General features: G+C 42.0%; 1 protein-coding gene across 3 annotated transcripts in view; it reads right to left on the reverse strand.

Moving 5' to 3' along the window:
• Positions 1-12464, reverse strand: part of AOAH (acyloxyacyl hydrolase) — a 168451-nt gene that overhangs the window by 24451 nt on the left and 131536 nt on the right. For all 3 annotated transcript variants that reach the window (XM_042922170.1, XM_042922186.1, XM_042922177.1), the window contains exons 15-17: positions 9105-9141; positions 8293-8367; positions 416-588 (exon numbers count right to left, since the gene is read on the reverse strand). In XM_042922170.1, coding sequence (XP_042778104.1) covers positions 416-588; positions 8293-8367; positions 9105-9141 — 285 coding nt within the window. The remainder of the gene's footprint in view (positions 1-415; positions 589-8292; positions 8368-9104; positions 9142-12464) is intronic.

Raw genomic sequence — 12464 nt, forward strand, 5'->3', positions numbered from 1 at the left:
TTGTTAGAATTCTGGCCACCAGGGGGCACTCACCATTGAGATTTGGAGAAATCCTTCTCTTCCACAAGAGCTTTATCCGCTCATTCTAGATTTCACTTTTTGTTAAAGGAGTTTCTTGACTTAAACTCTTACCTTTCAATTTGTCCTAATTCTACATTAAAGATTTCTGCCCTTTCTGTCTTTGGATCCGGTTCTGCTCACCTTTAGATACTGACCTTTTATATCCACACCTCAGGGCTCTTGTCCTTACCTGTTCTGACCTGTGCACTGTGGTGGCATTTTAGGTGTATTCCTATATAGTTCGGACCACATATATTTGAACTATGTATAGCTAACATTGTTAGTTAGTAAACTAACTATATGTAACTAACATTGTTAGTTAGTACAATTAGTAAAAGTATCTTCAAACTAATACCGAGAGGATAATATCTGTTGTGCAAATTATCCCAGAGAAACGTTCCATTTGGTAAGCCGTATAAAATAACATGGCTGCCATTTGGCAGGTGGGAATTTAGATACTTCAGAGTCTTCATGACACTGGAGTATAATTTCTTAGGAGTAGTCATTTCTGGGACTGGGTCAGCTTTCCTGTTGGTGAAAGAAACAGAAAATATTTTAGTAGATAAGGATAAATGTGTACACATACATGATCCCCCCTGGCCTCCTCCCCATGCCCCATACATACAATGTAGTAGCTATTGGTGCTATTTGCAAAATACTTTGGGCTTCCTGACTCTCTTGTGGTTGGGTGGGCCATGTGACTGGTTTAGCCTATCAGACTGTGAGCAGAAGTGTCATACGTCACAGTTGGTGATATGAGAGCCACTAAAATGCTCTTTGCCATGAGTCTGCACTATGTTCCATATAGCAGCTGCTTCACTAATCTGAGTCCTAGAATAGAGACCCATGGTGATCCCTGGTGGACAGTGGAGTATGAGTAAATGTTTTTTGCTTTACGCGACTAGGATTTGAGGCTGTTTGTTCCTGAAGCATGAGCTTACCTATCCTGACTGATATACACAGTTAATGGAATCATAGGAGTCTGGTATTATTATTTGTTTGACCCTTTGAATTCTGTAACTTCGTCTTTAAACTCTTCACATATATCACAGTTTGGAAAATACAACCTCTCTGAGAAACAAAATGACATTATGTATCCACACAACATCCTTCCTTTCTACATTGAATGTGAACATACACACATTTAGGAATATATCAAGTTTGAATTAAGGTACTAACTTGCATTATCCTGGGAGTAGATTATAGAATTCTCTAAGATTTTCATCTACTCTTTAGGGTTAAAACTGCCTTTTGTTAACCTAAATGGAATAATAAGTTGTTTTCTATTTTGAGCCCTTAAAATTCCAAAGTTACATAATGATCTTATAGTGGTTTGAGTGGTGTCCCTCAGAATGTGATCTTATTTGGAAATAAGGTTTTTGCAGATATTAAGATGATGTCAAACTGGGTTAGAATGGGCCCTCAATCCAAAGACAAGTGTCTTTATAAGAAGAGAAGGTGTTACACAGACACACAGGGAAGAAGGCCATGTGAAGCTGGAAGCAGAAACTGGAATTATGTTGCCACAAAACACAAGGAAGGATTTTCCCTTAGACCCTTCAGAAAGAGCATGACCCTCCTGAGACCTTGATTTTGGACTTCTAGTCCCTAGAACTGTGAGAGTTGTTTGAAGTCACGGAGTTTGTGGTATTTTGTTATGGCATCCCTTGGGAACTTAACACAGATTCCAAACCAGGCAAAGGAAGTCTATTACTCACAGGCTGGACTCAAGGCATGAGTGACATGGAAGGAAGGGACAGAAAGAAGCCCTGGGTAGATCCACTTTAAAAACTTTTTTTTTTTTTTAAGGTTTCAAGTAATCTCTCCACCCAAAGTGGGGCTTGTACTTACAACCTCCTGAGATCAAGAATCACAAGTTCTACCTATAGAGCCAGCCTGGCATCCTTCCACTGTTATCAGTTTTAAGGGAGCTTCTAAATGACATCAGAAATGTACCAACATCTCAAGTTGGCTTAACTTTTGACCTTGAAATTTATAGTAACATTTCCACAAATGTGCAAAGATGTACATATAAGTATTGCAACATTGTGTGAAATAGTGTAAAGTTAGAAAATGCTAAAAAGCCTGGCTATATAAATTATAGTACACTCATGAAGTAGAATGGGATACAGCCAGTAAAAATAATGAAGTAACTAGATACAGGTGATGGTTACACAACACTTTGAATTACTAAATGCCACGGAATTGTTCACTTTAATTTAATTTTTTAAAATTTGCATCCAAATTAGCATATAGTGCAACAATGATTTCAGGAGATTACTTAATGCCCCTTACCAATTTAGCCCATCCCCCCTCCCACAACCCCCAGAATTGTTCACTTTAAAAAGGTTAATTTTATATTATGTAAATTTCACCTCAATAAAATAAAATTTTTTTTAAATAATGAAGTAATCTGTAGGTGTTAGCATGGAAAAGTATTGTTGATTGAAAAGAACAAATTATAGAGTAGTAAGCATAATATTATTTCATTTCAATGAGCATTAATCAGTCTGTAAATTAGAATTTGCATAGACAAAATCTGGATGCAAATACGTTGAACTGTTTCCATTGGTTAGCTTGGAGCAAGGTGGTGGGGTGGTTGGTAGGCAGTGATGTTGGGGAAACTCACTTCCTATGCCCTGTATTATTTGAACTTTTCATAACAGATGTTATTTTGTAATCAGAAAAATAACAACAATAAAACAGATTCTCATATTATTTTTATTCTTTCTAAAGTAAGGGGGGGAAACTGGACTCTACCTAAATTTTAATGGGAGGAGCAGAAAGCATTGTAATTTTACGTCATTCCCCCCCCCCCCCCAACCTAGTTCACTTAGTCAAATAAAATCACTTTCTAAATTGCTGCTATCCAGAAGGGACAGGTTGATCCTGGATGCGAGGTTCACTTTGGCTAATTTGTGACAAGCAATATATACCCATACAGAGGAAAAGGCAGAGAAAGTCTGATTTAGGGCTTGTGGGTAGGGTGTTAGTTGTGGATTATACACATGCTTCTACACTACATAACAGGTTTCTTAGACCCCCTCTCCCCCGCCAAATAAAAGAAAAAGAAAAGAAAAGAAAGAAAGAAGAAAGAAGGAAAGAAAACGTTGTCCTATTTTACCCTAGCATATAGAACAGACTGCTAAATTCATGTTTTTTTACCTTGGGAAAAAATATACTACTTTATGAGTAAAAGTCTTCCTAATTTGCATATAAAGCTCTCATAAGGATTTGACAATAGGTTGCTTACCTACCAAGCGCAGAAGGCTGTGTAGGGGTTTTGGCTTGACTTGCATATGTGTAGAAGTGCTAGAAGGATCTCCGTTTGTGAAGGGGATTTAGGCTGCCTTGTGGGTTTGCTCAATGCAGGAGGACCCACCCAGAGTAACTGGTTTTATTTCACTGTGTGTGTTGAATGTGACAGTGAGGATGAAAGGGAAGCAAGCTGGGTGTCTATACCCTATGTTCAATCACCAGTGAGGGTACCACATACTGCTTATTAACTTTTGCCTTGGTACCTCAGTTTTTTGTTTTTTGTTTTTTTTCCTGCTGATACACTAGCATTTTGGCACGAAGCAATTATGCTGGGCTATGGCTCTCCACTCACATAAAGCCAAGATGAGTTAAGATGGAGAAAAGTCTCCCAAACTCCCTATTTAATGATTATTTTTTGGCTAGAGACACAGCCCTGATGATAACAAAGAATCTGAGCTAATTTGTGCTTTTGCACCAGCACCCCATAACTGAACCAAGCATTACCCAAATGACTAATTACTTAGTGAAATCAAAATGGAAGCCTTGGTGTTGCTGATGGAACATTCTCCAGTCATCTTTGCTCCATCATGTACAGCACATGGATATGTGCATTGTCAATCAAACCCTTCGATGTGCATAGCAAAATTACCTGATTTTTAAAAAATTTTTCTTAATGTTTATTTATTTTTGAGAGGGGGGAGGGGGAGGGGCAGAGAGAGAGGGAGACAGAATCTGAAGCAGGCTCTAGGTACTGAGCTGTCAGCACAGAGCCTGACGTGGGGCTCAAACCCACAAACTGTGAGATCATGACCTGTGCAGAAATCAGATGCTTAACAGACTGAGCCACCCAGGTGCCCCCAAATTAACTGATTCTTAAAAAAAATTTTTTTAAGTAAGCTCTAGGCCCCATGTGGGGCTTGAACTCATGACCCTAAAATCAAGAGTCACATATTCTACCCACTAAGCCAGATAGGGACCCCAAAATTAATGGATTCTCAGTTCAGGCAGGGGCACATGGGTCTAAGTGATAGGTGGTGGGTCACTTCTTCTGGATGCCATAGAAGGTGCCTTCTGACTCTGTCCCTGAAAAATCCTCAGTGCCATTTTGGTCTGGGTACTGTTTCTCCTCCAGTGGTTTTTGAGGAGAATTAGCATTAGCGTTTTGGAGACCACAGTTCCAGTGGTTTGGGAAACATCTCTTAGGCCTTCTCTGATGTCCACCAAAGGTTGAATGGGCTGAACTGCAAGCGTCTAACCCTCTTCAACCCACGTTTTCTGGAGCCTGTGTGGGGTCCACTCTGCCAGCCTGGATTTGCCTGCACACCCCAGCGCCCTGCACCCCTTCTCACTCACTGATGAGCTCCTGCCAGTCACCCAGACGGAGAGGTGAGGGGTTAGGGGAGCTGAGCTCACAGAGGGAAAGCCTGGGACATGTGAGGCTTCCACCAGGGAAAATGATGAGAGAGCAGCCGGCGCCCTCGGCTGTGCTTTCAAAGGTCAGGAACACACGGCAGGGGAAAGACAAAGAGGCTCACCTCCTGGGTGGCTCAGAGCCTGTCCTTGTCCTAATGAATTGCGTCTGATCATGAAAATAAGCCCCGTGACTTGGGTGCAGGGCCGGCTGTGATCTTTTCATTACCCTGGCAGCTATTCCAGCCAGATTTCATCCGGCCGATGCCAGAGAGATGTGCCTCCTCCTAAGGATGAAGGCAAACAGCCTCTGTGGAAAATAGTTCCCAGAACCTGAGCGAAAGCCCAGAGGCTTGTCATGACTGAGTGCTCAGACCTCATGCACAGCTAGCATTTGAGCTTCTAAGCGGCCAGGCAATATAGTCAGCCCTTTCTGCAGGCCAGCCAGTTGTAATCACATCTCTGGCCTCACACTCAACCCCCCTCTAAGAGGCGTCTTGCCGCAGACTGGCAAGGAGATGGGAACGCACTGGGCCCGCACTACCTCATGCCTAGAGATCCTGGGTCCCTGGAAGTGGGTGTGCCTTGGAGCATGCTGGCTGCTTGGGAACCTCCTTAGCCTTCCCACGGCCACCCATGCCTCAACTGAGGAGGCCGGGAGATAGAAATGCTCTGAGCATTTCTTTCCCTGCTGGTTTTCCTACCATTTGACTGGATAGAATGGATTGTTTCCCTCTCCTTGGGGAGCACATTGGTACCTATCAGCACATTGACTGGTTTCTTCTTAATGCAGTGCTGATCATCTGCCCTAGGTGACATCAGAAACACTGACATTGCAGACAAAAAAATAATGCTTGGGGGCAGGGGAGGCAGACAACCTGTCATAGGGGGGCCCTGGTTCTTTCCATTAGGTGAAAAACGTACAATTAATTATTTCTAGGTCCACTATAAAGAAAAATGGACCATGTCAATCGATGTGGATAGTACTGGATGTTTTCATAATTCTATCACATTGCTGACAATTGCAATGTTCTTGTCAGGGATGTCATGTTGGGATGGGGGCGGAGGAAGGGTTTATGATTTGAGGCCCTTAAGGACATTCCCATTTCCCATGCTGCCCCTGCAAGGTTCTGCTGCTGTAGCTCACTCAAATCTTCCCTATTTCCAGGAATTTTTCTCCTTCTGTATCATTGACCTTCCATAGCTTTTAAGGGCAGTGACAGGAAAGGCCAGGGGAAGCTGGGTTAGCTTTGGCCAAATTGACTACAATCACAATGAGAAAGCTGGATCTGTCTATGTTACCTTTCTTCTTAAATTCCAGATACTAAAAGCTGTCTTCCAATCCTGGCCTTCATTCATTTAGCAAGTATTCATTGAGTAACTGCATGAGTTGAGTGAATTGAGAAAGAAGCGTATAGCTACATTATTTCAGTATATGCTAGCTAGCATCCTCATGTAAAAAAAAAAAAAAAAAAAAAAGAAAAGAGAAAAGTCAAGCAAATATCCCCAAACTTGTTCCAGGACGGACTTATTATGCAACTCATTGCTAGCTTGAGCTTTTTATGAAATTGCTTTGCTCATTTTGGTTTGTCTACTCCACCTTGACGTTCTGGCAGATGGGGAGGTATAGCTGCCATCTGCCTTTATTTTTCTAACCCCACCACAGGACATTGCAAAGTGGGCACCACAGGGACATCCCACACTGCCAACACTGTTCTTTCACCCAAATGCTTGCTGCTTATCTGCCCAGATCCCTGGCGGGGGGAGCGGCTGGCACAGGTCTCTGGCTGATGTCTGCCTTGCCCTTTGGCTCTTTGGAAAAGGAAAAGCAGGACTGGGCTGGAAGGGCCTCTGAGTAAGCAGGTTCTGTTGCAAAAGTGCAGTTTCAGGGGTTTGGACTCTTGGAGTCAAAGCTGCTTTCCACAGGTGTTCTTTACTCAGTATCACTGGTTTGCTCTCTATCCCCCCCAGGGGAATATGATCCAGAGGCTAGCAGGGCACTGGCTGATCTGACATGGGTTCAGTCTGTGTGGTGATAGGACTGGGGTTCCTGAAGCTCAGTGCTTCTCCTTCTAGAAGTTCCTTGTGATCAGGCACTGTGGCCTGTTTGCCATAATGCCCCAGAGCCTGGCACAGCATTTGGCACATCATAGGTCGTTAATATATACTTTTCAAAAAGCGACTGTCTCAAAGAAAGCAAATAAGGCAAGTGTGGATTGTGGAAAGAGCACAGAACTGAGTCAGAGAACCTGGTCTGCATCTCAAACTTGCTACTCATTCAGTATTAGTGAGTTCCTTCACCTTGCCGAAACTGTTTCCTCATCTGTAAATTGGGGACAATCATACTTTTGTCTTAAGGCTGCTGTGGGGAAGAGATAATATAGAGTGGTGCAGCTCTTGGCTCATGGAAAGTTTTGTGGGTGTTTGTTATTTACCCAGAGAGTTCCATGTGGCTCATCACAGAGGTTGGGACTTTGGTCCCCAGTGTGTTGCTTTGGGAGTCTTGGGGTTCTGGGGAGGGTGGTAAACCAGCCCAAGGTGTGCCAAAGCAGGGTCTGGCACTCCATATCTTTGCAGGACAACATGGTATCTCTTGGCCTGAACTCACTTCACTAATTAAGTTTACAGCTCCTTCACTGTGAGAGTTCCAGGGCTCTCACAACTTGTGGAGTTATTGGTGAGGGCAAACACATTTTCATAATATTGAACTGGGTCTTTAACACAGACTTAGAAAGCTTGGTGAGTGAAAGCAAAGGGTGGGCAGTGAGTAGAATGACCTATTTCTAGTACCACTTGGCTTGGAGGCCAGATCTGCCATTAATCAATTAATCAAGCAAGTCACATAATGTCTCTTGGCTCTGCTTTTCTGTTTTCTAAAATGGTGGGTGGGTGGGTGGCTACTGGGGAGTTGTTCTAGATCTGATCTCACCTTTTTTTTTTCTTTTTGGCCACAATCACAGGACAGATGGCATTCACATGTGCAGCATATTCTTAGGGGTACACACAATTTTTGAAAAACCTTCCAAAATGGTGTGGGGGAACTAAGGCATTCAACACTTTGAAATCACTACTGATATTAGCAGTTTAGCAAAACTGCTTTCTTACTGTGGGCCATGGGCATACATAAAATTGGCCATAAATGATACACAGTCCTTTTGCAAATGCTCTAAGCCTACGCTGTCTCTGCCATGAGTACCTATATCAGAATATAAGTGAGGAAGCTATTCTTATGGGGTAGCAGAAATTCAGCCTTATTTTATTTAAAAGGCCGTTATATTCAGTTTGGATTCTTGGCTAGTAGCAGCATCTATCTTGTGCTACAATTGAGAACTTGTAGCATGGCATACCCATTTGTTGTGAGTTGGAACAGAGAATTAATGGATCAGATCTTTTTAAAAGGGCCTTTCAGCTTTACAGGTTGGTTCCGTTGATTTCACATATGTCTGGGACTTGCTAAGACAGAGAAATTCAACTCAACAGCAGGTACTGGGACACAGTGGAGTGCAGTGGAGGACAAGGAATCCAGAGTCCAAGAATTTAAAACTTTTTTTCTCCATAACTCACCCATTGCAGACATCATTTCCAATCATGGCGTATATAATGATGGCTGGATGATCCAACAGTGGGTCCCTGGACAAACTGAGAAACATAGATGGGATATGAATGGCAAACACTCAGAAGCTGTGCTTTGGAACTGATGTCACAGCCTGGATCTGTGAAAGGATCTTTGCGTGCCCCCCCTTTTGGATAACATTTTGCTATTTTTCTTTCATTCCAGTACCACCATTCTCTTTCCCTCTTCTTGTGTATAATCTGTAACCCACCTCCCCATTAGGGAAAGACCACAGAAGTAAACAGAATTGAGAAGAGTGGATTGAAGTCTCCAGTAGGCACACGTGATGCCATCTTTTTAGGACCTTTCCCAGTGTTTTTCATCAAGTGTTACTTGGTTACTTCTGTCCAGATTTGTAGGACATCCCAACATCTGTGTATTGAACTTCAAATTCAAGGTTTTCTCAAGCTTTCTCTCTGGGAACCCAGGGCCTTGCTTCTGAATTTTAAGCTCAACATGAGCACATAAAGCAAGAAAATGAAATACATTTTTTTGGTCTTTTGTTCAGCAACTTTGGCCAGACCTAAATTTGATCCCCTTTGTATGCGTTTTTTATGATTCTTCTTAAAGAACATATGCAAATTAATCACTTCCTATGCCCACGGGTCCAAGGAGTGATAATGTCCCAATGTTTGGGAGTGTCTAGTAAGGTACTGGTACTCAGTACAAGTGATTACAGGGTAGCCACAGAGGGTTTTCATTCTTTGTTTTTAAATCAGAAACCCAATCTAAAAACAACTTCTTATATCCCACTTTCACTTACCTTTCTATAAATCTGTCCAGGTTTTGGGAAGATGCACCTGAATAATTAAAAGACAATAATTAAAGGTAGTGAGCTCAATTCAACACGAGTGGGATGATAGTCTGATTGACTGAAATCATGGAAGAAGCATCACTGTGCAACCAGACATTGTCTGCACCATCACACAGATGGGAAAGCTTCATTCTCCTTAAAGAGTTTTCTGTTTATGTGGCATTATATTAACATGATCCTAAATTCTTTGGATTTCCAAGTCTCAAGATATTTCCTAAGCATGAATGAGTAAGCTTTCTAGTAGATGTGAGAACATGATATACATCTATCACCAAAGAGAAACTACTCCAAAGATCGTTAGGTGAGGAATGAGAAGAAGTAAAAAAGGATTCTTTGAGAACTAGCCATCTCCTTAGAAAGCCCCAGTTAATCACCTGCTGGGATCCCTGCTCACTCCTGAGGCTCCTCCTGGCTGGCTGGTCTGTTCAAGGTTCAGATTGTACAGCTGATATATTTAAACTCCTGTGATGAATGACCACCCTCCCCCTCTCCTTGCTACCACCTGTAATGTATCTCTTATGTGAAAATTGTATTTATTGGATACTCATTTTATTGTGGACACACTGTTAGGTACTTATATTATTAGTTCATTTACACCTTGGCACAACTGTGTGAGGTAGGTATAGTAGCATTCCCATTTTATAGATGAGAAAAGTGAGGCTTACTTAAGTGAATTGCCTAAAGCCACACAACTAATAATATGGAGAGCTGCTTAAACCCAGTCCCTTCTGTCTGTAATGCTGAGCTCTGGCACTGCTCCTTTAGGTTGGGGGTCTAGAAAGAGTGAACCCATATAGGTTTATTGCTAGTTTGTCCCTTGGAGGCTGGCCGGCAGTAACAAGTAATCACCAGCTGGGTGACAAGGGACGAGGAAGATTCTCCTATAATTTCCAGCCTTAGAAGCCTGGGGACAGGTGTATCTTATGACAGAGTCAGTGAGTGTTCTTAGAGATCTGCAAAGAGAAAAGGAGAGTGCACAGCCATGAAGGCCATGATGGCCCGTGTTTCCCTGAATCAGTGTGACCACAAAATGACTGCCTCTTCTTCAAGTGCAGTAGAATCAAGCTATATGGGCAGTGCTGATATTCCCTTGGTTGACTCAGGAATGTCAGCACATTAAATGGATGTTGCTTTATTTCCCTTTTTTTTTTGTGGTAAATATACAACCCATAAACTTCACCATTTTAACTTTTTTGAGCATCCAAGTGGCTTAAGTATATTCACATTATTATGCAACCATCAGCATTATCCATCTCCAGAACTTTTCCAGCATCCCAAATTGAAGACTTATACTCATTAAGGAATAACTAGGTCCCTCATATAGGTGGAATCATAATATATTTGTCTCTTTGTGCCTGGCTTATTTCATTTACCATAATGTTTTCATAGTTCATTTGTAACATGTGTTGGTATATCCACTTTTTTAAAGGCTGAATAAGTTTCCATTGTATGGATCTATACATTCATCCGTTGATAGGTACTTGGTTTGTTTCTACCTTTTGACTATTGTGAATGATGCTGCTATGAACATTGGTGTGCAAGTATCTGTTTAGGTCCCTGCTTTCAATTCTTTTAGGTATATACCTAATTGAAATTGCTGGACCATATGGCAATGCTATGCTTAATTTTTTTTTTTTGAGGAACTGTCATACTGTTTTTTTATTCCCTTTATGTTAGTGAGGCAGGGTACATTTGATATGAACACAAACATAGAAATTAAGAGCAGTCAATTCATCTCGGCATGCATGCATCCATTTACCCTCTCCATTGGTTTGCTGAACACCTACCATGTGCCTGACATACAGTAGGGAGTTGACAAATGGGTTGGATGCAGACTCTATGTCTGAGGAGCAGCATTTAAAGGGGGTAAACACATAACTGAGTGCTGGTGAAAGTTTTAATGCCCATCCAAACCCAACGAGAATGTGCCAGATTTTACAACACTGAGTCCTAAATGTACAGACTCAAAGACTTTCTGGGTGTTAGAGGGCTCCCATCATTCTCAAGAGGAAAGAGAAGGAGGGCAGCCATTGCCTGCTGACATATCCCATGGTGTCTCACTCATCTCATTGGCTGGCCTTTCATTCAGTTCCAGCCCCATGACTCTCAACTTCCCATTTTCAATAGGATAACAATCAAGAGGTGTTTAATTCTCACTCTTTGATTTTTCTTTTAATGAGAAATGAAAACTAATGAAAGCTCAAGCCATGAGTGGGAAAAAAATTAAAGGACCAGGTCAGGCCAATAATTTTCCTCATTATCCAGACTGCAGCTGGGAATTTGAGGTGCTGAGCACCCACAGAGCTGGAGGGAAATGAAAATGAAAACCTGTCATGGCTTGCCACATGGGCCGCCCCCTCCCAGTGCCCACACCACCCACATCCCTTTGCTGCTCAGGACAAGGATGGCAGGCCAATTGCAACTGGGTGTGGCGAATTTCAAAACAACAATCACAAACTTCCACTCAAGGGGAGAGAACATGCCTACTCTTCTTTACTCAAATGTTAAGGGTTTTTTTTTTCTGCTGAATATTTATAATATGAGCACAGAATTTTCTGTGCTCCAGAGTTGTTGTGCCTTCCATGATTTATATTTCCTTTTGGGAATCTCAGTTTTATGAAATTATGTAATTAGTTTAGGTAATTTCCACATCATTCTCTCTTCTTAATTCCCTTTTCCTGTTGTCCTGCTACCCTTTTTAAGCCCCATCAACATTTGCTATCTCTCTCCCTCCCAAGCCCTCTTGTCTTCCTCCTCTTGTATATAGACTTCTTCTCAGCTGCTGATTTTACTGCTGCTGTTGTAGAAAATACTGAAGCATTTGGAACTGGAAGATGTGAGCAGGAAAGAAAGACAGCCCCTAGCCTGTGGGATGTGGCAAAACAAGGGGGACATTTGAAGAACTGTAACTACCCTTAAGAGATCCATAGTCTGGTCTCTACAATTACAGTTCAGAGAGATGGAAAAGGTGTGACTATGAAATAGGGACATTTTATTTATTCATTGAAGTGGTCCAATGGAGAATTAAAGGAATTCTTTCCCCAATTAAAGGAAGAAGGGGGTCTTTTTTGGCCATCAAAGTCTGAATTCTGGCTCATTTAGTGCCTTTTTCCCTAACATTTATTTATTTTGAGAGAGAGAGAGAGAGAGGGGGAGGAGGGGCAGAGGAGGGAGGGAGGGAGGAAGAGAGAGAGAGAGAGAGAGATAGAGAGAGATAGAGAGAGAGAGAGAGAATATCCCAAGCAGGCTCTGCACAAATTGTGAGATCATGACTCACATTGAGCTGAATTGAGCTGAAATCAAGAGTCA

Source organism: Panthera leo, chromosome A2, assembly GCF_018350215.1.
Source record: "Panthera leo isolate Ple1 chromosome A2, P.leo_Ple1_pat1.1, whole genome shotgun sequence".
In the NCBI taxonomy this organism is placed as follows: Eukaryota; Metazoa; Chordata; class Mammalia; order Carnivora; family Felidae; genus Panthera; species Panthera leo.